A 26,438-nucleotide genomic window follows, 5' to 3' on the forward strand; every position below is an offset into this window, starting at 1 on the left:
ACTTTAAGTAATTCTGATGAGTCATTTTATTCCTGAAATGATAAAAAAAAAAAAAATGAGTTCTGTGTCGCAAAGGAAAGTAAGTAGGAAGATTGTATTAAAAAGACTTGAAACTTTCCAATCCAACACAGACTGATCCAATGTAGCTCATTCCACTCCTTATCTAAGTCTCCACAGGCAGAGGATCAGCCAAGCTTTGCAGCAATATTGTTTGTTAATTTGCACAAAATGGAAAGGAATAGAGAAAATTTAAGGATTTCTCAAAACTTTGGCACTATGATACCATAAAACATAAATATTTCCCCTCTCAGGAGAACAGGAAATGGAATTTTCAAATATGTAGAACACTGAAATTCATATACAAGCAAATGTGTTTCGTATGGCTCATTTTTGCAGTAGCCCCACAAATGGGTTATGGGTACATTTTTAAAATATGCTTGTCATTGTAGAGGTGTTTAAATTCTATCAGTATTTTTAACACTGTAAATTTTTTTCAACACTAAGTATTTAACAGGAACAAATGAAGCCAATGTGCAGTTATACTGTACAGCCTCTGTCCATCACCTTCTGGTTGGACTGTACTACTTCATCTGAGGTAGAGTTATACTATATAGCTCTGTCCCCCACCTTCCTGATAGACTGTACCACTGCATCTGAGGTAGAGTATATAGACTGTACCACTGCATCTGAGGTAGAGTTATACTATACAGCTGCTGTCCACCTCCTTGCTGTTGGACTATACCTCTTCATCTCAGTACTGCTTTAGGTTGGTTTAACATCAGTGGAGTTCTGTTTGTAAATGTATATAAGTTAATGCTTCTTATTTCAATTGATACATTGTCCTTTTCATAACTTCTACTAACAGAGGCAGCAAGCATAATATTTAGCTTGATTTTCTGAGAAATTTCCTGAAGAATTACTGTATTATGATGTAAAGTTTTTCTTGTAATACTTGAAGCTAATTTAAGTCAATTAAAGGAATCTTCTAGTCTAAATAACCTCAATGGCTAAAAATTTTTAAATTCCTTTAAACTAATGACTAGTATAGCTATACTTTATAAAATTCTGAGAGCTTATTGTTTTCATTAACAATTGAGTTTCATTATTTCTTGTTTTGCTTCTGTTAGGCTTATTTAAAAAGAACTTTCTTGATCTAATTTATTATAACATTCTTTTTTTCCTTTCTTTTCTTTTTCTTTTCCTTTTTTCTGCAGGGGGATTGAGATAGGATTTCTCTGTGTAGCCCTGGCTGTCCATTTTAGAACTTGCTTTGTAGTCCAATCTGGCCCCAAACTCACAGAGATCCACCTGCCCCGCCTCCCAAGTGCTGGGAGGAAAGGCCTGGGCCCCCAAGCCTGGCTGTAACATTCCTAGGAAGGCAGGGAATCAAACTTTTTTTTTTCAGTAATTTTTTTCTAAAGTAATAAAAGCCTACTGTCCCAAACATATTCCAATTTAAATATGAATTCACATACAACATGTTTACGGAGTAGTTAAAAGAGGCTATACTATAGTTCATGAACAAAGGGAGCTGTATCGGTGAACAAAACAGAAAGCTGTCTTCCTAGAGCTAGTAACAAGGTATATAGATGAGGGATAGAGTATGAAGTAAATAATGCATTAGCAGATGATAAACACTACGGGGAAAAGTAAAAACTGGAATGTTACAATGATGAGAGCAAAGATGGCGGAACTGGATGACAATTTCTTAAGATTACAATTTTTATTAAGTATTTTCTTTGATAGTGTTATATTGCTGTGTGTGTGTGTGTGTGTGTGTGTGTGTGTGTGTGTGTGTGTTACTCTCACCTTATATCCTTTTCTATCTCCTCTCATGACCATCAGTCCCACTTTCCCTTCAAGTCCTCTTCCTGTATTCATACCCTTGTTTTGGTGTGTGACCCACTGAATTTAACCAGGGCAGTCTGTGTGACCCATGAGTTTCGAACCTGTGGACTTACTGGTGGGTAAGCAACTGAAGGCTATGGTTGCCCCTTCCCTAGAATCAACTCATAGCCAGTAGTTTAGCTGAGGGAAGTAGGATCCCGGCAACTCCTCCCTGATCCAGGGTTGACTGATGATCATTCCAGTCTTGTGCAGGCCCAGTAAAGGTAGCTCCAGCTGCTGTGACATCCTGACACCAATGACAGTGTCATGGACAGAAGACTGCATGCCCTTCCCTCTGTCTCCTGGCTCATCCTTTCTTTCCACCCACTATGACATCAACTTTCCTGAGCCTTAGAGGGAGGGTCCTGCTTAGGGTTAACCACTCAGCCATCACATATTCTCTGCATGATAAGCAGCCATGAGTTTCTTCATTAACCATCATTAGTGCAAACTGAGATTTCTCTGATTAGACTAAAAGGAACATTTTCTACACTATTAACATATATATTTAGAAAGCAGTTTATACCATGTTGATTGAGCTAAGAAACAGTTGTAAGTCCGTTGTTAGAGCCTCAGACCTTCTAATAACCATGAAGTTTTGATAAGTTTGTGGTACCAGGTGTGGGTACAGGTCTTGAATCCTGTGGGGGCAGGTCTTGAATCCTATTATAGAGCACTTGATTACCCCAATAAGAGTTGTGGCATTTTTGCACTACTGGGTACATCGTGCCTGGTAGATTGGTGTTATAGTTTGTAGGAGTCCCAGCTGATTGAAACCATTGATTCATCCCCCCACACACACACTCCCTGGAAGCCTGCATGGTACCTTCCATAAGGATGAAAGCTAGCTATAAGGGAGGAAGCTTTAATCTCACATCAAACTTGATTTCTCTGTGCCTTGCAATGAAGGTAACTGGAATCTTAAGCAGTATGTCCTATCAACTAGTTTTGGAAGCCAACTGAGAAGGATGGCAATAGCCTTTTCTGTTTGGTACCCTTGTGGGGCTTCCCTGACCAACTCAGGTTGATTTTTTTTTCTTTTGAGGGCCATGTCAACAATGTAAGTTTGAGCTAAAGAAGGCAAGCACATTGTGCTACTAACAGCTAATAAAGTGTCACAAAACTAAAGACTTTCTCATTTTATCAACCTACACAGAAAACACTGACACAATGTTTGAGAAAATGAAGCAAATAAAAAAGTCTCATTTTGTAAACAATGCATTAAAACTATAATTGAAGGCACCATCCCAAGACAAATGGCATAGAGGAAACAATCCAAAAGATTATTAAAGTAAAATGAATTTATACTATGGAATGGGGCTACTTGGACATTAACAATAAATTAATATTCCTTGATAGAACCTCTAAAGGGGAATTAGTAGAATTCCTTTTACAAAGAACCACTAGTCTGTCAGGCTGGTAATGAAAAGTCAACATGTTATATTCAAACTGAATAAAATAGCAATGCAGGAAGATGGGGATAAAGAAAGACTCATTGGCTGTACTGGTGAGCAAGCAGAAAGGGTACAAGTTTACACAGAGCTGAATCTGAGATATGGATTCCAGTAACACAGCTCTCCACTCTATACACAGAACTGTAGTCCGTATTAACTGACATCCAAATGGTAAACTGAACACAATCAAACTTGCTAGAATCTTGCTTCTTTTCAACTTGATGGAAAGGCAAAGCACTGCTGCATTTATGAAAACTAAAATGCCTGCTACTAAAAAGTTCACAGGCTCAAAGAAAGGCAACTCAAACTTGCTAGAATCTTGCTTCTTTTCAACTTGATGGAAAGGCAAAGCATTGCTGCATTTATGAAAACTAAAATGCCTGCTACTAAAAAGTTCACAGGCTCAAAGAAAGGCAACTTTAGGAAATCATGCTTAAACATGATACATTAGGGGCTGGAGAGATGGCTCAGTAGTTCAGAGTACACACTACCCTTGCGGAGGACCTAAGTTCAGTCCCTAATTGCATCCCACTTCCAGCACAGTTGCAGTGAAAGAGGCAGACACTGAAAAACCTCCCAGAAAGTCACAGGTGCTAGCCTGGAGTACACAGTCAACCATAGAAACAAGAGACCCTGCTTCAACAAGATAGAAGTCAAGAAGTGACTTCTAAGAGTTGTCCTCTGCATGTGTGTGATGAGCAGGTGTGCTCACACGCATGCTCCCTAGGCTCCTCTGCTCTCCCCAATCCTCTCTCTCTGTGTGTGAGTCTCTCTCATGCACACACACAGGTAAACCTTTAAAATGTTTGACAAAACAGTAAATTATTTTACCCAAAAATCCATTACTACAATGTTTTAGAAATGATATGTTGAGATAGAAGAGTGGAAACGAGAGATCTTTTAAAGTTTCAATTATAACTTAGAAGTTCTAATTCACCGCAACAGTAAGAAAAGAGTGTCACAGATTACAGAAAAAAAAGCAGCTATTTATTGTTTCCTACTGCTGTGGATGTGAACAAATTTTTCTATTATGGTAAAGAATGCTAACTGAACAATCTTGTCTCTATCTACATGACAATATTTCAAGCAAAAAATTATTAAATTTCAGTATTTATTTCATAAAGCTTTGATTCTACTTTCATTATGCAGTACATATATATAAGCAAGATCTCTGTAGATATGTTCATAAATGAGTATATAAATTACACATGTACATATATAAAATACATACATACTCACACATAATGACACTTAATAAATGCTGCCATCTAACTTCATAAGCATACCTCTTAGCTTATTCTTGCTGAAATATTTATTTGTCAACATATAGTATGTCATGAGAAATTACCAGGATGTTTAGCAGAACTGATGCCATATTTATTTTCTCCCAGTAGAAACTCTTAACAAAATGCAATAAATAAATAAACAAAAACATAGAGCAATGTGCTTTTCTCTAATGTAATCACTGAGATCTCAAAAGGATAGCAAATTCTTTCAAAACGCACTACTTCCAAGGCCTGGGGGTATCAATAGCTCAGTAGCAGAGACATGCCTAGTTTGCACAGATCTAGAGTTGAAGACCCAGTACCATAAACTAACAATGACAATAATAATTACAATAATAACAGTAACATATCAATAAGTCCTCAGTATAGGTTTCTAAAATGTATACATACAGGTTTTCTCTTCTATAAAATATGATTACAATTTCTATTTATGAAATGCTTTTCTTATACTATACTATAGCCTAACAATCAAGAGCTTCTTACAGCCGGACAGTGGTGGCGCAGGCCTTTAATTCCAGCACTTGGGAGGCAGAGCCAGGCGGATCTCTGTGAGTTCGAGGCCAGCCTGGACTACCAAGTGAGTCCCAGGAAAGGCACAAAGGTACACAGAGAAACCCTGTCTCGGAAAAACCAAAAACCAAAACAAAACAAAGAGCTTCTTAAAAAGCAATACTAAAACATATTCAAAACCATATTCAAAACCTTTATGTCCATTATTTATCACTAAACAATGTATAATGATGACAACTTTAAGTTTAGACTTTCAGCTTATTATATTTCTATTTCATGAAAATGCTTCTGTGATTAAATATCTCTCACTCCATTATCATTACACAAGATAACCTTAAAGAGAAAAAGGCCAAGTCTATATTTTCAAAGAGAATCCATTGAAAAGCATTCAGGCCATTCCAGGACTCTGCTGGCTCTTGCAAAGTGTAGGCCTCCGACTCTGGTCTACAACCCTCCTCTACCTATGGAAGATCTCATTCTCCATAGGTGGAAGCTCCAAACCCCCACACATTGTTGGTAAGATTTCTCATTCCTCCTTCTCCTTTGGGCACCCAAACCACACTACCTACCCTGGAACTGTAGGTTCCCTACGTACCCTACCTCTGCCCAAATTGCTGAGTCTTCCCCTTCCTCTCCCTAGGGCATTCCAATCCCAACATCTGAAGACCTGCATCAAATTACCTACTAGCTCTGCAGGAACAATCTAAGATCCTCTCAAACCATCATCTTTCCCTCAGCTCCATCTCTTGGGCACCCATCATCATCTAAAGACTTGTCTTGGAGCATCTGCTTACCCCACATGAAGTGGCATTACAGATTTACCTAGTGGTACCCTAAATCCTGTTGAATCAGGACACTTGCTGATTAACTACTCACCCTGAAGAGAACCTGCTGGTGAAGTTGGAAGCTATGCTCTTCCCTGGCTGAATGGGTATCACATTAAATTCCACATGAGTCGGCACCAAGTGGCTACAAGACTGAGCTTTAAGTATTTCCTAGATGACCCAAAACCTTCCAAGTCAGGGTAACAATATAGATCAAATGCCTATTCCCCACGAGTGAGTCAGAAAGTCATATCAAAAGATACACCCAATAACCCAACTCCAGATGCATAGGTCTCATCACAAACACACAGACAATATGAAAACCAAGACAGTATGTCCTTTCAAAATGGTACAACCCCATAGTAATTGCTCAAAATAAGAACAACTTAGTTGAAATTCGAGACATAAAATTCAAAAGCACTAATATAAATATGCTCAAGGAGGCTGCTTTTCATATTCTGGCAAAGTGTTACGTGGGCTGATGGAGGATAAGAGGCATCTAGTCTTACCCATCCAGGAATTCTCTGAAACCTAATACTCACCTGCCAGGGAAGACGTGCCCATAGTGGCACAACTGTTATAAGGGTAGTCAACCACTCTCTGATGGTGTTCAAGGCCTGCTCCACCTGAGGGTATTCAAACCTGGTACAATCCCTGGGAGGAATTTACTACTGTTGTTTGGCTGAACTGACAATAGTACGAAACTGATTTCTAAATATTTATGTTTATACCCATAGAAAAATACTATTCTTAATAGTATCTCAGCCTTAATCTGAGAATCTCTTCTTTGCAATGAATGGTGAATTGAGAGACTTGTAGCTACTTATTGCACAGAGAAGAAGGAATGGTTGAGGGGTCAACCATAAGAGGACATTTATACTACCCTCTCTACAGCTCAGGAAGTATCACTGAAGACACACAGGGCTTAAAGAATTGTACGAGCCAGAAACAGAGGTGATGGCTATTTTCTGTGCATGACACAGTCACTGCCATCAATATCTCACAGGAACTGTGACTGCCTTCACCAGGCCGACACACCACCAGGCCTATCAAAGCTCAATCAGGGATCAGGAAGGGGCTTACGGGGCCCTTACCTGTCCCTGCTGTGCTACTCACTAGTAATGGGTTCTAGGGGAAGGACAGTTATTTTTCCAATTGTGTACCAACTGGTGAGCAATGGATAACTTCAAACCCGTGGTCACACAGATGCCCTTAGCTATCCCAATACATCACAAAACAAATCAAAAGGCTATGAATATGGGAAAGGAACTTGAAGGAAGGAAGGAAGGAAGGAAGGAAGGAAGGAAGGAAGGAAGGAAGGAAGGAAGGAAGGAAGGAAGGAAGGGGTAGGTTGACAGGAGTGGAAAGGAGACATGAGATGGGAGGAGTTGAGAGTAATCCTAATACATTATATACATGTATGGAACTGTCAAAGAACAGATTTAATATAAGTTATATTAATACCATTTTGGAAGGACAGTGACTAAGAACTATTAGGGCACAGTATATATACAAGATAATACTCTAGTAAAGTTAAATATGGTGTTTCTCAGGTTAAAATCTCCTTTAAAAACAGATTTTTAAGTCTTACAGAAATATGCAGCCTTGGCACCCAAAGGAAAGCAGAGGTCAGAAGCCTGGAGAAATGCTGAAGAAAATGGAGTGTCTTCTCTTTATCCCCTTGCATTATGATGAACAGAGAAGACACGAACCAGTCATGGCCTGTGTAGTTCCCTTGCAGGCACACTGCGGAGTAGTTAAGGAACTTTGACATTATCTTAGAAGACAGACATTTTCAAAATATTCACTTTCAGGATCTCTATCTGGAAAGAGATGTTAATTGTCTGTAGTAAATCACTTCCCTCAGCTTAAGATCCCATAAGTACAACTGAATCTGAGGATCGTAAGTAAATTTAATATAGTGTCTGCTCAAAACACAGAATAAAATCCTATAAGGATACACTGTAACAAATCACACAGTAGCTATTACTTATTACAGATATGTTAACACATCCTACGAGAAAACATTGAAAATATAGGAAGACAATTCAGTTCTGCATAAATCCACTCAAAAAGGATATGAAGAGAAGAAGTTACCGGCGACTGCTGTTGTTTCAGGAATCTCTCACAGTGCTTTAAGACCAAGGCGAGATCACCTTCCGCACCATCTTTTAACAAGTTGAGAAACTTACCATACCTATGTTAAAGACCGCCAGGGGGGAAAAAAAACCACACACAGAATGAAAACCCCCAGGATCTTCACTGCACATTCATCTTTAGACATCCATCAAAGTCTACTTCTCTTGAGAGTTCAGGGTCTGACGTTTTCAAGAGTCTACTTCGAGGGTGACTACATTAAGCAAGGCACTCAATATTCATTCCTGACAGTTACAACATGGTTGGATCATCGGCATTAAGTGTTAACATTCTAGGGTGGTGAAAGAACAATGAGAAATCACAATGATAGTAGACTACCGATGGGAATAATGTAAGAAGTCTGCCTGAAATTAATCTAAAACACAGATTATTGAGTTTAGGTTTCTGGAATGTTAAGTCAAGAAGTACCTGTGGAGGTCATCTATGAATACTGGATATCGAGAGGGGTTTGGACATTTTGGATTGTGACTAGTACAGTGTTGTACCATAACTTGAAATGCCTTGGCATTTACATGGATCAAACATCTACTTATACTTATCCAAGTTCCTATATTTTAGACATACAGAATGTGTGTGTTGTTTGGTCCATTTCCAACCTTCCTAAGACCTTACTTGGTCTGCATTTTAGGAAGTCTCCTTCCTAGTGGTAACACTGCTAGTGCATTTAGTGGTTATGTTGCTGCTATTATTGCAATGACGCTACAGGATGGCAGCTGTACCATACCACAGTCCATCCAAACTCTACATTATGCATTATTTTCCATTTACTTCCTATGAATAAGAAATTACAATGAGTTAAAATATGTGGCCAGGCTGCTTATGTAATCTATAGGTTCCATTTCATTGGAAATGGAGCAGGACAGCATACTTTTATTAAAACATGTATACGGAGTCACAAAATCAAAACAGTTACTCTGGTAGAAATGGATGATCCAGAATCCATGCCATGATTTTCATCACAATGGGCATTTATGTAAGATTCGAGGGTTTAATAGATCTCGTAAGTGCCTTCCTAGATATAATTCAAACAATGACCCTCTAATTACAGGAACAGTTAAATATATTGTATTAAATGAAGTTTGTTAAGAACAAAAAAAAAGAGGTTACTATCCAGTTCATAATCTAATGTCCACACTTCTTTTGAAAATTAATCTATGAGTTTTAAAAACTCAAACTATGACAATTTTGGTTTATCCATTTGAACTTCTCAATCTACCCTTAAGGTATGTTTGTCTTCCCCAGAACCTGACAACTAGAACAAATCATGTTTTAGGAGATGTATAATTGTGCCATAGCATGCTGGTTTTTGCAACGCTGATTTTTTGGGGTGGAAAAAAAACTGATAGTCATAGAGGAACACGCTAATTAGCTTTTGGAATAATAATGAACTGTAACTGATTTATAGCCAGAGGTAATTTAATCATGTGCCAATATCCTCAAAGATAACGTTATTATTTTCTGAGTGGTAAAGTCTGCATTTAAAGTATACAAAATAGTTGGTTGTTAAACATTATTAAGCACCCCATCAGGTAGAGGAATTCTAGAAATGCACAGGAGAAACATTTCCCTACATACCTGACAGTCATTTTAATGCCAAGCTGCTGCACAGATGAGAGACTTTCATTCTTCACATTTGCATCAGTAGCTAACAACAATAGAAAAGGGAGTTATAAAAATGTATAAAAGTCTGCATAATAATCACATGTTAATTGAAAATTGATGAAAGCAATATTTTTACATATTTTAATGTGAATTTTGAAAACACTGATGAATTTGTTCTTTTAGGAGCTGTCACTTACATTTTCAAAGAAATTAACAGGAAACTTTTTACAAAAACTTTTATCCTATAAAAATCATTTAAAAACTGGGAGTGGTGGGACACATACACACCAGCACAGGGAAGGCATAGGCAAGATGATTAGGATTTCAAGGTCATCTATGGACATATAGTAAGTTCAAGCCCAGCCTGGGCTATATAAGACCCAGACTCCAAACGAAAATGAAACCAAAAAGTATATAAAATGATTAGTTCTTTGGTGCAAAACAGCAAAAAATGAACAAAATATAAAAAGCTATAAATCATTTAAAAGTGATCTAAAATATGTTTTCATCATGCAATGGCTTATATAAAATTCTAAATGATAAGTATATGTAAGCATGGCTCTGTATTCCTTCCTGACATTCATGTTGAAATCTTGTAGTAAGCCCTCGACACAGCTACTTACACACCATCACACAGCTACTTACACACCATCACACAGCTACTTACACACCATCACACAGCTACTTACACACCATCACACAGCTACTTACACACCATCACACAGCTACTTACACACCATCTCACAGCTACTTACACACCATCTCACAGCTACTTACACACCATCTCACAGCTACTTACACACCATCTCACAGCTACTTACACACCATCTCACAGCTACTTACACACCATCACACAGCTACTTACACACCATCACACAGCTACTTACACACCATCACACAGCTACTTACACACCATCTCACAGCTACTTACACACCATCTCACAGCCACTGTGATTACTTGTACAAGACCTTCACAAGATCAAGCCAGTAAAAATTCCAGCACAAATGGGGGATGGGAGATGAAGGTCTACTCCTAGTGAAGGAATTATTGACAGTGGATGGTTTCTGAGAGAGAGAGAGAGAGAGAGAGAGAGAGAGAGAGAGAGAGAGAGAGAGAGAGATGCTCTCTTTTGGGAACATGCTTGCTGCTAGGTTCCTCATGCCTGAGTAGAGAGCCCCACACAGTGCACATATGGGCATCACTAATTAGACTCAAGGGGTTATTTATTGGTTACAATAATAAAAAGAGGACATGATGCTTGGAAGGAAACAGGATGGGGCACTTGAGAAAGTTGGAGGGAGGGGATGTTGTGTCTATGGATCTGATGAAAATACATTTTATAAATGTATGAAGTTTTCAAAGAATAACTTTTAAAAATCTTCAAGGGCTAATATACATAGTTCAGTGGTAGAGTACTTGCTCCTGGGTCCAATGCTCAGAACCACACTCACGATCTTTTAGCATACTTGACTTTTACTGAATAACATTACATTAGGGTTGAGTGAATGGGTTTCTCTTTTCTGGTCAGATTTCCTTTGTAAAGTAAGCATTGTGATCACCTGCCATAAATGGAAAAGGAGTTGCATGGTGCAGCTGACAGAGAAAATGAAAGTTTGTTTCTCGGACACACTGTATGAGCAAGTTGATGTGAATAAAAGCACAGTTAGGTACCACTCAGAAGTTAGCTGGAATTCTCTACATCCATCTGAAGAAAGTAAAGCATCCATACACAGAAATGAACAGTACGAAGGAAAGCATCCACAAATCACACAGTGACAGAGAGGAAGAAAAGCTAGGTTTTCTGAGTCCTATTATTACTGGAGTTTTCCATGCACTGCATATTGGTATATCTCATACTATTGATGCAATCTATTTCAACTGCAGACTCACTCATTCCTCGTAATAAATCATTTCTGATAAAGTGAGGAACACTATGAAGCCGTCAGAGGGATAAATGATAAAATGAAATACCATACACTGAAGAACTTTCCATGTAGTGTCAGAGATAAAATGTGTACAGAGATAACTGATAAGGGGTTTTCAAAGCTCTAAGTGGAAGAAGAACGGCACAGATAAAACACTGTATGAACACTCCAAAGAGGAAGAGATTACTTCGAGCTGCTTAAGAAGTGGCATTTGAGCTGAATCTTGAAATATGAGTAGACTTTAGATCTCAGAGATGAGCAAGAACAAACTAAACGTCACTGCCATTGAATACACACTCTGTAGACCAGCAACAATTGATCGTTACTGCTTGCAGGGGAAGCAACCAAGACACCCTGGTTTGCCCGTGCATTTCATGTGCCCAGTCCCTGGAAGTCTCATGCTACAGGAACCACTCTAGTCCTTGAAAACGAGCCTGGATGCTCACCACGCCTGGGGTGGCAATTTTGCTACAGAAAACATAAAATAAAACAAAAATAAGTATTAATACTTAAAGGGGGGAGGCAGTGTTGAGATGGTTCAGCAGGTTAAGGCAGTCACAGCACAAGCCAGAGAACCTGAACTTGACCCTGCAACCCAAGTAAAAGGAAGAAAGGAGAGCCTACTCCATAAAACTGTCTCCTGACCTCCACACATGTGCAGGAGAACATGTGTGTCCCCACACAGATGCAACCTTTAAAATAAAACCACCTTTTCTATGATGCTGGGTTAATTCCCTGTACACTATATCTGAGTCATATTTATACCGGGATCCAGTCAGTCATAGTAGTTTATTTTGTCTCTAATGATAGCAATTAGGCTGTAGTTCACATAGCTCAGCATTTCTTGTCATTCATAATTCTCACTGAACTGGCGGATATACTTTTTCTCACTGGCGGAAGAGATGAACTCTGCCCTTCCGGTGATAGATGACCAATCTGTGTCAACAACACCGCACAGAAGGGGGAGTTATTCAGTGTCATCTCTAAAAATTTCAAGCTCCTTTATGCCATAGCGCTGTAACGTACCCTCAGGTCACTAGCAGGAGGAAATGCACCTATCATAAAAAGGGAGGTAAAGGAGACAGTTTGTTTTTTTTTCCTAGATCTGCTTTATTTGTGAGCTCATTTTTCTGTTCCTTTTCCAGCACAGGATAGAAGTTTGATTTTCATTTCCATTACTTGGTATTGAACACACATAAATAAACACACACACACACACACACACACAGAGAGAGAGAGAGAGAGAGAGAGAGAGAGAGAGAGAGAGAGAGAAACACACATATTTGTATATAGATACACACCCACACATATTATGTATACAAATACATAAATGTATACACATACACATTTATCACTTCAGTAGATTTATGGCCCACTTTTAAAACTATCATTATTTATGTATTAACTATAATTTCCAATTTTCAGTTGATAGTGTGTTTTTTGTTAAATTTAGCCACAGTTAAGTACATTCATATGTATACTTACTACAATATAATCAGGTTAGGCCCGTGTAAGAACTAGGAACATTTTTATGATTTGTGTTTAGTACCTAAGGCTGATCCTTTATTTTACGATGCACTATGTTTTAGTTGTCTACATTTAAGTAGTGTAAAATTTTAGTGCTGTGCTGTGGGTGACAATGTCTGATTTGGCAAAATTTAAGTTGTTTTAGGATAATAAAACTGAATATGTGAGATTTAAAAAATAGAATTAAATTGTGATCATATGCTCCTATAGACATGGAACAGACTGCTTATCTATAATCACATAATACAGTGACAATAATAGGATTTCCAGGAGAGCTTTAAGTTACTTAACACTTGAAACCCTGGTACATATAGAACTGCTTTACCTGCTATGAACAACAAAACTCCTTCACTGGCCGGGCGGTGGTGGCGCACGCCTTTAATCCCAGCACTCGGGAGGCAGAGCCAGGCGTGTGCCACCACCAAACATACAAAAAACAAAACAAAACCCAAACAAACAAAAACAACAAAAAACCCCAAAACAAACAAACAAACAAACAAAACCTTGCTCATGTCCAAAGGTAACAGCTCCCAATTATGGCTGTGCATCAACATCCTCTGAGAAGCTTTTTAACAGTAAAGAGATACAAGCTCCACAGCAGAGGAGTGAATTCAATTACAAATGGGGAGTCTTTGGTCGTTTTTAGTTTTAGACTTCTACATGGTTATTTCTTGGGCTTAAAGTTCAGATCCACATGCTATACATGTGAAATTCAGATACAGGTACAAGTGCACAGTAATATTTACTATACAATTTTTACTTTTGTGAAAGTTACAATTAACCTCAAAAAGGTGTTTTAAAAGAGTTGTAAGGAGGTACTGAGCATATAAAAATGAACATCAACTACTTGATTGTTTTTAAAGTACAAGTGTAAAAAGATTTAAAAAATAAACTTTGATATAAATAAAATCCTATCAAAACCTTTTTCTACATTTATTTTTTCTTAAAAAAAAAAACAAGCAAAAAAAAAAAGTCTTCAAAGCAGGAATGAAGAAGTCTTCCCGCACCCTGCCCAAAATGGCTTCAGAAAATATATTAAAGGAGAAGCTTCAATTATTGAATATTAGCCTATAAAAGAAACTTTCATTTGTAATCCTGGATTAAATGCCATTTATTGAACAAGAATCAAAAGCTTTAGAAATAAGGAAGATAAATGATGTGGTAAAATAAATAAGAAAAATACAGTGATGAAAAAAATTAGGTATCTTGAGCTTTGTGAGAAGATGCACTTCTGTAATTCCAGCAATTGGGAATGTGAGGCAGGAAGATTCTAAGTTCAAGGCCACTCTGTGCTACATACCAAGAAACTTCCTCCAAAATAACATAAAGTAAAATGAATGTCTTCCTGGGATTCTGATGTTCTGATGAGTAACATTTACTGATATGCACATGATAATGTAGAAGACATAACAGGCACTGGACACTGAGTAAGGACCGGCCCAACAAGTCAACTTCAGTAATTATCAACAGAAGGCTCAGCTTCAGGTGTCAACTGGGGCCAAAGAGCCCTAGTCTCAACACCCATGCCGGAGGCTCACAACTGCCTGGCCCATCTGCTCCAGACAATCCAATGCCCTCTTCTGGTCTATGTGGGCATACATTCATGGGGCATACATTCAGACAGACATACATGTAAATAAAAATAATAAAAACCTGGGAGAAGGCTAGAGAAGGAAACACATACTGGCTTAGAAGTGTTTTCTGAAACCAAGAAACAGACACTAGAACTCTCAAACCTACCTGAATCGTTGGAGAAAAGCCTAAGATACAGAAAAGGGATTGGCCAATGATGTCATGATTGAGTCCTTTTAGTTAACAATGAGTCAAACTAATGTCTTAGCTTTCATATGAAAATTATTTAAAATAATCAACCGTTTTAATCATAAATACACTATGAAAATAGAATAACCCGACAAAATTTACTTAATATGGACTGCAGTCTCTTAATCTGGAATGTATTCTCTTCTATTTTGGGCTATGAAGCAGGCACACAGAGCTGGAGGAGAAGAAAGTCAATCTGCCTGGTACTTGGCCAACAGTGTGGAAATAAATAAATTTACCAAAGAGTAAAGACTTTCTGCGCTGGAGGACAAACCCATGGTTGGAGGGACATTTGCTGCACGACTGCTTACTGAAGGCCTGCTGTACATATCCTAAAGTCTGAGAACTCACCACCCAAAGAGAGCAGCTCACAACATGCTCTCCCTCTCTCCTTCCTTCCCAGCTAGCCTGCAGATTCTTTTGCTTGTTTCTCAAAATGCAGTCGTACTTACTTCTCAGCCCACAATAAATTCAGTACCTGGTGACCAAGCTATCACAAGCACCTTTATTTAGTCCAAGGTTTTTGAGAGGAAGGGTGTTACTGCTTCCACGTCTCGGTTATACAACTACCCTTTTTCTTTCAGCTCTGCTACCTCACAGTCAGCACACTCCCAGACCTCCACCTATGTTTCCTCCTCTCATCATCAAGACAGCAGTCACCACCAATGGCCAATTCAGCTGTTCACAGGTCGCTCTTACAACCTCTCAATGACAACAACACATTTCAAATGTTAGTTTTCACCGCGCTAGCATTGCATCTGGAAGAGAGGAGCTATACCTGAAAAATGTGAGTTTCCATTAGTTCTCACCTCACTCTGTGCTACAATTTATTTCATCATTTTTGGCATGTGGTATAGAGCTTTCTTTGAATGTAGCTTCATATGATACACCTCCTTGAAAATAGCAAACATTCCACAAATTTTAGGCAAAAAAAGAATGTGTGTTGGCCTACAATTTAAACAAAATATAAAAGTCATGTATATGCATATATCAAATTAAAAGTTATATTTTAGGTGCTGGAGAGATAGCTCAGAAACCAAGATTATTGGCTGCTGTTCTAGAGGACATGGATTCAATTTCCAGCACCCATATGGTTGCTCAAAATCATCTGCAACTCCAGTCACTGGGGATCCAATGTCTTCTCCTGGCCTCTGTGGGCACTGCACACATGGTACACATGCATGCACACAAATATACATACAGGCAAAAACACCAATACACATAAAAATGTAACAATAAGAACAAAATAATTCTTTTAAAAAGTTACACTTGTAGAGGCTAGAGAGATGACTAGGAGGTTAAGAGCACTAGTTGCTCTGTTAGAAGACCTAGATTTGATTTTCAGTACCCAAATGGCAGCACCCAACTGTCTCATGCCCACTTCTGACCTCTGTGAGTACCACGAGTACCACGCATGCATGTGGTACATACACATAATTCCGGTATCCATAAAATAAAACAAAAATAAATTTTAAAGTTACATTTTAATAGTCAAAAGTGAGACAATGGTATCTTTCCAGTCTATAGATAAACTAGTCCCAGGAGAATAGATTTTTATGAATCTACTCCTTTGTAAGGTATATTTAATACCAACGTTGCAAAGAAGCTGAGAAGAAATGAACATCTGTTAAGGTTTGCAAAGATACCTATCCGGGTGTACCACTGACTGCAAGTGTGCAGAACTTATCTGTTTGTCCATTCTTCTTTCTTTGAGGGGATAAACAGCCAAGCTAATTTGATTTTTCCAGATTTGCAAATTTTATAGTGAGTTGAGATCCTGGGGGAACTGAGAACAGATGGAGAGTTGTGTTGTTCTAATTTCAGCTACCTCGGGGCTTAGAAAGCTGTCACTTTTTAAAAAGACAATCGATTTCTCACTTTAAGGAACACAGAAAAGCAGTGAATAGGTCCAGGATTTGTTTTGAAGCATCCTTTATATTAAAACACAGGTCTTGCCAACTTGCAGTAATTAGAGGGAGATTTTACAATAGCAACCATTGTTCTACCATCTAGAAAGCACATGAGGATGAGAGCACTTAACAGCTCTGAGGGAAACCAGCCCTAACGCACTGTATCACAATGATAAATGTCCAGCTATCAGTCACCAGGAAGCCACTTTATTTTTGGCTTTACTATAAAGCTCTGGTAGATAGCTGTTCAGCTGAACCCTTTAAATAAGTTAAACTCACATTCAGGGTTTATTTGACTACAAAACACACTCAACGAATCCAACATCTGAGATTTCACTCAGCACAATTCAGAAATGTAACACATGATAATAAATACAAGCACATTAAGTAATCAATCTTGTTAAGTATTTTGATAATAAAAAATCATACTATTTTCATATTATCTGTGGAAAATATGACCCAGCAGAACAAAGTACTATAAAGAACTGCTGAAGGTGAAGATCACTACCCTTCAGGCTGAAGATCTGTTCACTCTAGTCACAGGAGTCCACATGTTCAAAATCTTCTACTCACTTCCTGGTACAGATATCACTGCTAAACCCTGTTATGTTCTCAGGTAAGTTTTAAGGTTTATTCATAAGATTATAATTTCTTTCTCCAATGCATATCTTCAAAAATCTTTCTAATTTATGATTTCTCTCCTTTATATCTCGGTTTCCTTGTTTTAAGCATTAAGGGTATTCCCATTTCAGAGCTGTTAGAGGGTCACATGACAGGATGCATGGAGAACCCCAGCACACATCTAAGCTGAATGGAAGCTCAGTGGCCATCAGTTCTCTCTACCCGACTTAATCTTTGCAGATCTCTTTTCGTTTTCTTATAGCTTCTTTTATTTTTTTTCTCAGTTTGTCATTAAATGTAAATAACTACTACAGAATTGTCTATGTGTTTACAAATATCACTCTATTTGGACTAGTTATGAAATTAAAATTTGGACTTGTTAAGGAATTAAATTCATGAAAACAGAGAGACTTATTGTGCTGGCTAGTTTTATGTCAATTTCACAGAGACTACAATCATCTGAGGGAGGAAAAATGCTCCAGGGCTGTAGGCACACCTGTAGGATGTTTTCTTAATGATATGGGAGAGCCCGGCACATGGGCTGGTGGTCCTGGCTGTTACAAGAAAGCAAACTGAGAAAGCTATGGGGTACTAGTCAGTAAGCAACACTCCTCCATGGCCTCCGCATCAGCTCCTGCCTCCAGGCTTCTTCTTGGTTTGGGTTCCTGCCTCAGCTTCCCTCAACAGACTGTGATTCAGGATATATAAGTCAAATAAAGTCTTCCTACCCAAAGTTGCTTTTGGTCATGGTATTTCATCATACCAGCAGAAACCCTAAGATATATATATATATTTCAAGTAATACCTGACAGGTAAAAAGGAATGTGAGACCTAAAAAGCAATTTAGCCAGATACAATAAAATAACCATCCAAACAGTAGTTTAAGAAACACACTGTAGCAGAGAGGAGGAACTTCTACTTAGAGTTAAAGATAAGGTGGATACTCGGCCCAAACTTAACCATTGAGTTGAGTATTATGCAGGTGTTACTGTGTGGGTAGCGTGCATCTGGTAGAAATCATGAGGTGAAGGCAAGGACATCTGGGTATAGAAGGGTAGTAATGTAGAACATTTCACTATTTTTTAACAAAAAAATGAGCACTATTCTAGAATCAAAGGATACAATCACAGTAAAACACAGGAACTATATTATGTATAGGAAACTGAAAAGTCATGAAGAACCAGACACTGAGTCTGAGCATGAGAAAGAAATTACAATGAGCTGGGTTACTAGTTTTGATACCAAGCTGATGGTTTAATAATTAGTCATTTTCTAGCATATCTTTTCTCTAAAATCTAGATTCACAGGTCCAGTGAATATAGAGCTTAGCTTCTTGAATACTAGCAAGTACCCAAAACAGCATAAAAGGAAAGCTGGCCTCAAATATTCCTCCCACCTCAAACGTTCCCTACCCTAGTCTTCATTTAATAATATTTTATTTCTTTGAAAACTTCATACAATGTACTTTTTATCATATTCACTTCCCTAACTCCTCCAAGCTCTACCCATACTTTCCTATCCTCCTCCAACTTCCTATTTTTTTTTAAAATCTATTCAATAACCCATCAATTCCAATTTAAGTTGTCCATTAACTTTGGGGTATGGAGTCATTCTAGAGTACAGTTGACCCGCCAGGAGTCACACCCTTAACAAAACTGATTGTACCTTATCTGGAAGCCACCAACTGTTCATGGCTCCTCAATTAAGAAAGAAAGTTTTGTCCATTAACTTTGGGGTATGGAGCCATTCTAGAGTACAGTTGACCCGCCAGGAGTCACACCCTTAACGAAAACTGATTGTACCTTATCTGGAAGCCACCAACTGTTCATGGCTCCTCAATTAAGAAAGAAAGCTCATGACACCTTCCTATTTCATGCTACAGTGTTTACTGGACTGACCTTGTACAGATCTTGTGAGGCACCCATGGCTGCTATCAGCTCAAGAGAGAAATATCTTCTTCATTTTATTGTATAGTCAGTTCATCCCCTCAGCAGCTCAGAACAATGGAGAAAGTCCTTCTTTCTCTCACATTCTGTAATCAACACATTACTTGGTCTTGTTAGTCATACATTCACAATGTACTCAGAATCCAAATGCTTCTTCCTACCTTCACTAGGGGGACCCTCACATGAGTCATCCTAATTTGTCATCTGGACCCCTCTGCTTTACCCCTTTCTCTTCCTTCAGTCTTTTCTAGTGTGGGAACCATAGTAAGTTTATAAAATGCAAACCACACAAACATTCATAATGAATAAATAAAAAAGTGTAAATATACTGATATAATATGTACGTGGTTAAAAAATGGTTATGCAGTTATCTAGAATAGGAGAAAGTTGGCAGTGGTGTTAACAGTAATATTCAATAAAGAAATGAACCTTAGTTATGAAGAGGAAGGGATGATGCATGATGCAAGAGTATATGTATCATAGGAAGTTTAGACTCTACGCAATGGTCAGGGGAAGGAGTAGAGGAATGAACAGATCCAGATTTGTGTGCCAAGGATCACAGTTATTGTGTGGAGATAATATCATTTTTGCTGGGTGTGCTGGCATAAACATCTTAGGACTGTACTAGGGAAGCTGAGACAGGAGGACAGCAAGGGCAAGGCCAGCTTAAGCTGTGCTATGAAGCTCTTGTCTCAAACAAAACACAACCCCCAAACAACAAAAATGCACATGTCAAACAACCAGACTGAAAAGTGAAAAGCATGCAAAGGGTCTTTGATACCCTAGGCAAGGGGCAATGCTGGCTTTAATTAACATAAAGAAGAATGAGAGACAGAATGAAATAAATTTGAGATGTAGTAAAGATACAGTAGGAACATAGGAGTAATACTGGACAGCAAATATCAGTGCTGACTTCTCCATTTCCCACTTGGATGCACCTCCTACCAAGACAGGACACAGAGAGACAGTATATGTCAGTAGGTGCAAAGCAGTTATTGCTGACACATTGAGGTTACAGAATGTCATCGCAGCCAGGCAGCCAGCTAAAGCTCCTATTTAGCAACTAGAATTATGAGAACGAAGCTGACAAAAACAAAAACCCAAAACCAAAAAACAAATCTGACTAGAAGATTCAAATGTTAAAATCATTTATTTATATGAGGCAGATAAATGCTATTATTTAATCTTATCTGAACCAAAATGTGAAGATTAATCCCTAGTAAGAGCTTTAAGAAGCAGAAACTTAGAGGAGGCAGAAAGTTTGTAAGTGATGACCACAAGAAAACAGTGCTTTCCAGAAACAACAAGGATATGAATTCAGAGACTGGGAAAGCATGCACTAGACCTGGACAAGCACAAAGCAAATAAAATCCCATCACAGAGGGAGGGCAGTAAGCATGAAGTTCTACCCTTAGCTAAACACTATCACCATTTGGTAGCTGCTCAAAATCAAAGGGTCAATTTTCTTTCAGAGTGTGAACCCTTGTAGGTCAATTCTCTTGGGCAGGTCCCCCACCCCAGAGTTTTTGGGAGACACAAATTGGACTCAATGTATTAAAAAAAAAGAGGGTTGTCTGGGAGTAGTCAGGAGTGAATCTGATCAAAATACATTGTAGGAAATTCTCAAAGAATTAGAGTAATATTTTTTAAAGAGAAACTGAGGAGCTGGAGAGATGGTTCAGTGGTTAAGAGTTCTTCCTGTTCTTGCAGAGGACACAGGTTGGTTCCCAGCACTCACATCGAAGCTTACATACATCCTTAACTCTAATTCCTAGGACCTGGTGCCTCTATCTGGTCTCTGTTAGCACCAGACAGAGATACTCATAGACACACAAACATAGACATACATACATACATATATGAAGGCAAAACACACACACATGAAATAAAAATAATACTAATGTTTTAAAAAAAAAAAGCAAAAAGTTAATGTGACTTTGCCATTTTCAAGGTGGGGTCTTCAGAAGGCTATGAGGATTAGATGAGAGAAAGAACATGCACACACACTGATTGATGTTGACCGGATGATGTCATGTCGGGACCTAAAAACAAGAAGCCATTACCAGTTACATTTCTTTGATGTTAGGGCAGAATAATGAGTCGAAATAAATTTTTTTGCTATAATTTTCCTACTTTTTTTTGTTTTGTTTTGTTTTGTTTCGAGACAGGGTTTCTCTGTATAGCTTTGCACCTTTCCTGGATCTCGCTCTGCAGACCAGGCTGGCCTTGAACTCACAAAGATCCGCCTGCCTCTGCCTCCCAAGTGTTGGGATTAAAGGTGTGCGCCACCACCGCCCAGCAATTTTCTCACTCTTACAGCAGCGCAACAGAAAGCAGACAGACGTAGTGAGATAGTTATGAGCTGATGAGACGAGAGAGGGGCATAGGATAAAATCAGAAAAGTGGGCAATGCAGCAAAGAAAACCATTTCCGCTGGAGACCAGAAACAAATGACAGTCACAACATCACATGGTATGAAGTGAGAGAATTTTCAGATGGGGAAACTTGCACATATTGGCACTTTACACACATGGCACTATAACATAGTGCCTACGTACGAGCTGGACATTTCGCAAACATCACAATATGTAAAAAGATACCTGTATATTCCACGGAAGGGAAGTAGCACTCAGAGGGGTTTTCGGTGAGATGAAGCACAAATTTTTCAAGTAGTTCTCCTAAAGCTGTAAGGAGCACAAGAGCAATTAGGATTTTAAGTCAGGAGGGGACAATGTGTGACAATGCATCTTTAAGTCACAGAGTAGCACATGAAAGTCACCTGAGGCTGGGTGGAGGGAGAAGAGGCTGCAGGGTGAGAGAAGAACTAAAAAAAAAAAGTCATCTGAACTCCATGGTTCTGAGGAGTTCAATTCAACATGCAGACTTCTATTAATATTCAGAATGTTTCTGATTTCAATTAAATTTTAATAACTTCTCTGTGAACTTATTCAACATATAACTAAAAAAGAATTATGCATCATACTTAGATTACCTAATGACTGCTTCAGAATTTGTTAAATGTTTTTAATGCACTCATGAGGTCATCGCATTTTGTCATTTGCATACAGAACAAATACTGAACTCTAGGACCAGGATTACTGCACAGCTCAGGGCACTTTCAAATCTGCGACATATTATGCCTTTCCTACTTAGCAGCTGATGGTATCTGATCAAGGGCCAGATCAAACAAAGCCTGCATTATCTGACTTAGAAGTGATGAAATGATTCCTTTCTAGGCTGGTGTGGTAAAATCACAGGGTTTGCAGATATCCTACAAATGGATGCCCCAGAGGATTAGAATTAGTATGCAACCCAGAGGAATTTGTTTTGTTTCTCTAAGGAAATCTATCTGTACAGTAGCTAACTGATTAGTGATGAAACAAGTAATCTGAATCACACTTTAAAATTGTGCCCTTCTCTTACTTAGACTGTGAACCATGGCCTTTATTAACTACATGGGTTCTACTTTATATTCAAGTAGATTTTAAGCATATAATTCTTCAAAAAAAATTAGTGTTCAACGTGTAAGAACCATATAATAAAAAGGAATGGTGTGGTTTTCCCTAACTGTAGAGCACAAGCTATAACATTTTGATGGCTAGAGATGAAAATGAAATGTTTTTATTCATTGAACTCTATTCATTATATGATTTCAAAGTAAATAAGTCTTTAAAAACATGAAAATTCAATGGTCATGGCTTAAGAAATATCTCTGTATACAGATTTCAGTTTGCAAATGGTTGGGCTGGTTCCATATTTACAAACACAGGCATAAATCTATCATATTTCTAAAACTGTTTCAAAGATCTTTCTTTTATAAATCCACATATAAGGTCCCTGGGTGACAACTTTTAACATCTATGTATATAAACTTTTGAGACAGATTTTGTAGAAGGACAATGTAACGAAGTTCACATATAATTATTCTTAATTTCATGGTTAAGACTAATGATCTAAAGTGCAAGATACACAGTAACAAATATTTTTCAGAAACATCATTTTCAATGGAAATGTCCATTTCAACCTTCAATTACAAGTAATTATCTTCTTTGAGCACAATGATATTTGCTATGTGCTATGTATTTACGTATAATGTTTGAAATAATGTGACAAATCAAAGCATATTGCCAAGCAATTACTGATGTGAATTCTCTATTCAAACAAAGCACGATCTCTTTAAACACCAAAGGTTTTGTTGCTGTTTCTGTATACAGGCTCATACATCAATCTGCATGTTGCTTTGAACCTCACACCAGAAAGCACAATATTTACTGATATTGGAGTTATTAGATTTGCCACTGACACATGAGGCTTGAGCAGAGACAGGATGGGTCAAAGGAGATCTAGAGAGAAGCACAAGCCTGTATTCCTTGCTACAGTGGAAACAAAGTGAGATGGGAGATTCTGCTTTCTAATCTTCCAGATACCAGGGGGCAATTTTAAAAATCTTATCTTGGTTTTTGTATTTGGTTTTAAAGGCAACATACTCAAAAGACCAGCAAAATCTCCCCAAACCAAAAAAGTATCAAAGGTCACCAACATCCTAGCTTATTGGTGAAAGATTCTAAAACTTAGGGTGCAAGAAGCAATTCTTAATGTTAAAAAGAAATTAACTATAGAATATTGCCCTGAAAACAAACTACAGAATATTGTTTCATCTAAAATATATATTAATCTTAAATGACAGGTCTGAAATTTCCATAAAGGATTATACTTATGGCCTTTCTACCTTTAATTATGCCTGTTCTCTGGGGTCGGAACATAGTTAAAAAGACCCTAAGATTATATTTATAGGCCTGAAAGAGCACATGGGGTTTCTATAGAAGAAAAACTGAAGGCAGAAACTGAAGAGAACCTATGTGCTGGCTTCACTTATCTTTTGACCTTGTCCCACCCCGACCCTGATTGTACGACAATGTCAGTATTTTCCCAAACTCTCATATTATAATAACACCCAACATGATTGTATTACCCCCCACTGTTGTGGGATAATCTTTTTGTACACTGTGGAGATGTGTCTTTGCTAAGGAGCCTTTGAATTGGTTTAATAAAGTACTGAATGGCCAATAGGTAAGCAGGAGAGGATAGGCAGGATTTCTGGGGAGAAAGAGGAAGAGGAGGAGGAATCTAGGCACAGGGATTTCACCACCAAGATCAGAGCAAGTCTGATGTGCCTATAGAGGAGAGGTAATTAAGCCACATGGCGGAACGTAGATTAAAAAAATATGGGCTAATTAAGTTATAAGAGCTAGTTGGAAACAAGCCTAAGCTATAGGCCAAGCTTTCATAATTAATAAGAAGTCTCCGGGTTGTTATTTCGAGGCTGAAAATCCAAAGATAACCTGACAAGAAAGCCTGCTACACCCTACCGAGTCTAAGACTGCTATGGGCAACTGGTCACGACAGCCATTTTTCTTCAGGAGATGGGGAAGCAAAAGGAGAGGGGGAGGGAAGAGAAAGAGAGAGATGGAGTGGGGGAGATAAGAAACTGGAAGGAAAAAGTAGTGATGGGGAATAGAAAGGACTTAGAGGAGGGGGAATAGGAGGTAGATTTGATCAAATATTAGACAATATATTTTCAAAGAGATGAAATATCTGGAAAGTGAGCAAGGAGAGCCCTGCCCTTATGAATGAGACCAGCGCCCTTAGAAAGTGGTTTAAGGAGAGGCGTGGCCCCCTTCCATCATGAGAGGAGGCAGAGAGTGTTTGGTCTCTGAAGCAGACAACAAGCCTACACCAGTCACGGAATCTGCCTGAACCTCAACCTCTGTCTTCCCAGCTTTCAAAACTGAGAAAAATCAATTTATATTTTTAAAGTTATAGCAAACTAAGTCGCCATCACCACAGCAACTGGTTCTGAAACAAGAAAAACACAGTGCATGCAAACATAACCCTGTCTGCTGGACCCACTGCTCAAACACACTGACAAATGACTATATGACTGCTATCTTATCACAAAACATGAAATCTACATTAAAGTTCAATTTTCTCCCTATTAACCTGCAGGTAGAGACCAGATAATTTGTTCCTTAGACTCTTGCATATTCAAGAACATATTCTTTTCCCTCATGTCTCTACTCCACAAAATCAGATTTCTAATTGTGTAACAACATAGACAATGCAACTCTATCTAGTTTTTGATACAAATTATTGCATGCACAGCCATCCTCTTATTCTCGGTGTTTTCAGGTTGTTCATCTCCATTCTTTCATTTAAAAGTCTGTCCTATTTTGTATAATAACAGATTCGTGAATAGTAGAGACAGCAAGAAGGAAGAGAACATCCTTTAGCCATGCTGTAGGGTGGCCTTCCTTCAATGAGAACATCTCCATCTCTCTTCATGTCTGAGGGCAATTTTGGTGTGTTGACTAATGTTCCACTTCCAGTTGACCTTCCTTCATCTGTCCTGAGAGGTCCACTCTCTTCTGCCCTGCTTATCCCTAGTAGGAAAGAACCTGACTCTCAGCTTCTAAGACTTTCTTGTCTTGCTTTTGAAAGTCTGATGTCATCATGTTTGAGTTGGGGTTCTTTGCGCTTCTCCATTTAAGGTCTTCTTAGATCTTAGATCTTGTATGATCAGCTCTCTTAACAAGTTAAATTAATAAATGGGACCTCTCGAAACTGAGAAGCTTTTGCAGAGCAAAAGACACAGTCAATAAGACAAAAAGACAGACAACAGAATGGGAAAAGATCTTCACCAACCCCACATCTGACAGAGGATTGATCTCCACAGTATATAAAGAACTCAAGAAACTAGACATCAAAATACTGAACAGTCGAATTAAAAAATGGGCTAAAGAGCTAAACAGAGAATTCACAAAACAAGAAACACAAATGGCTGAAAGACATTTAAAGAAATGCTCAACATCCTTAATCATCAGAGAAATGCAAATCAAAACGACTCTGAGATACCACCTTACACCTGTCAGAATGGCTACAATCAAAAACACCAATGACAGTCAATGTT

General features: G+C 38.3%; 1 protein-coding gene across 1 annotated transcript in view; it reads right to left on the reverse strand.

Annotated features, from left to right (window-relative positions):
- The window catches only part of Tbc1d32 (TBC1 domain family member 32), a 211,962-nt gene that overhangs the window by 23,226 nt on the left and 162,298 nt on the right, over window positions 1-26,438 (reverse strand). The window contains exons 27-30 of the mRNA XM_028868362.2: window positions 22,072-22,155; window positions 9,694-9,763; window positions 8,043-8,158; window positions 7,553-7,707 (exon numbers count right to left, since the gene is read on the reverse strand). Coding sequence (XP_028724195.1) covers window positions 7,553-7,707; window positions 8,043-8,158; window positions 9,694-9,763; window positions 22,072-22,155 — 425 coding nt within the window. The remainder of the gene's footprint in view (window positions 1-7,552; window positions 7,708-8,042; window positions 8,159-9,693; window positions 9,764-22,071; window positions 22,156-26,438) is intronic.

Source organism: Peromyscus leucopus, chromosome 8a (genome assembly GCF_004664715.2).
Source record: "Peromyscus leucopus breed LL Stock chromosome 8a, UCI_PerLeu_2.1, whole genome shotgun sequence".
Classification (NCBI taxonomy): domain Eukaryota; kingdom Metazoa; phylum Chordata; class Mammalia; order Rodentia; family Cricetidae; genus Peromyscus; species Peromyscus leucopus.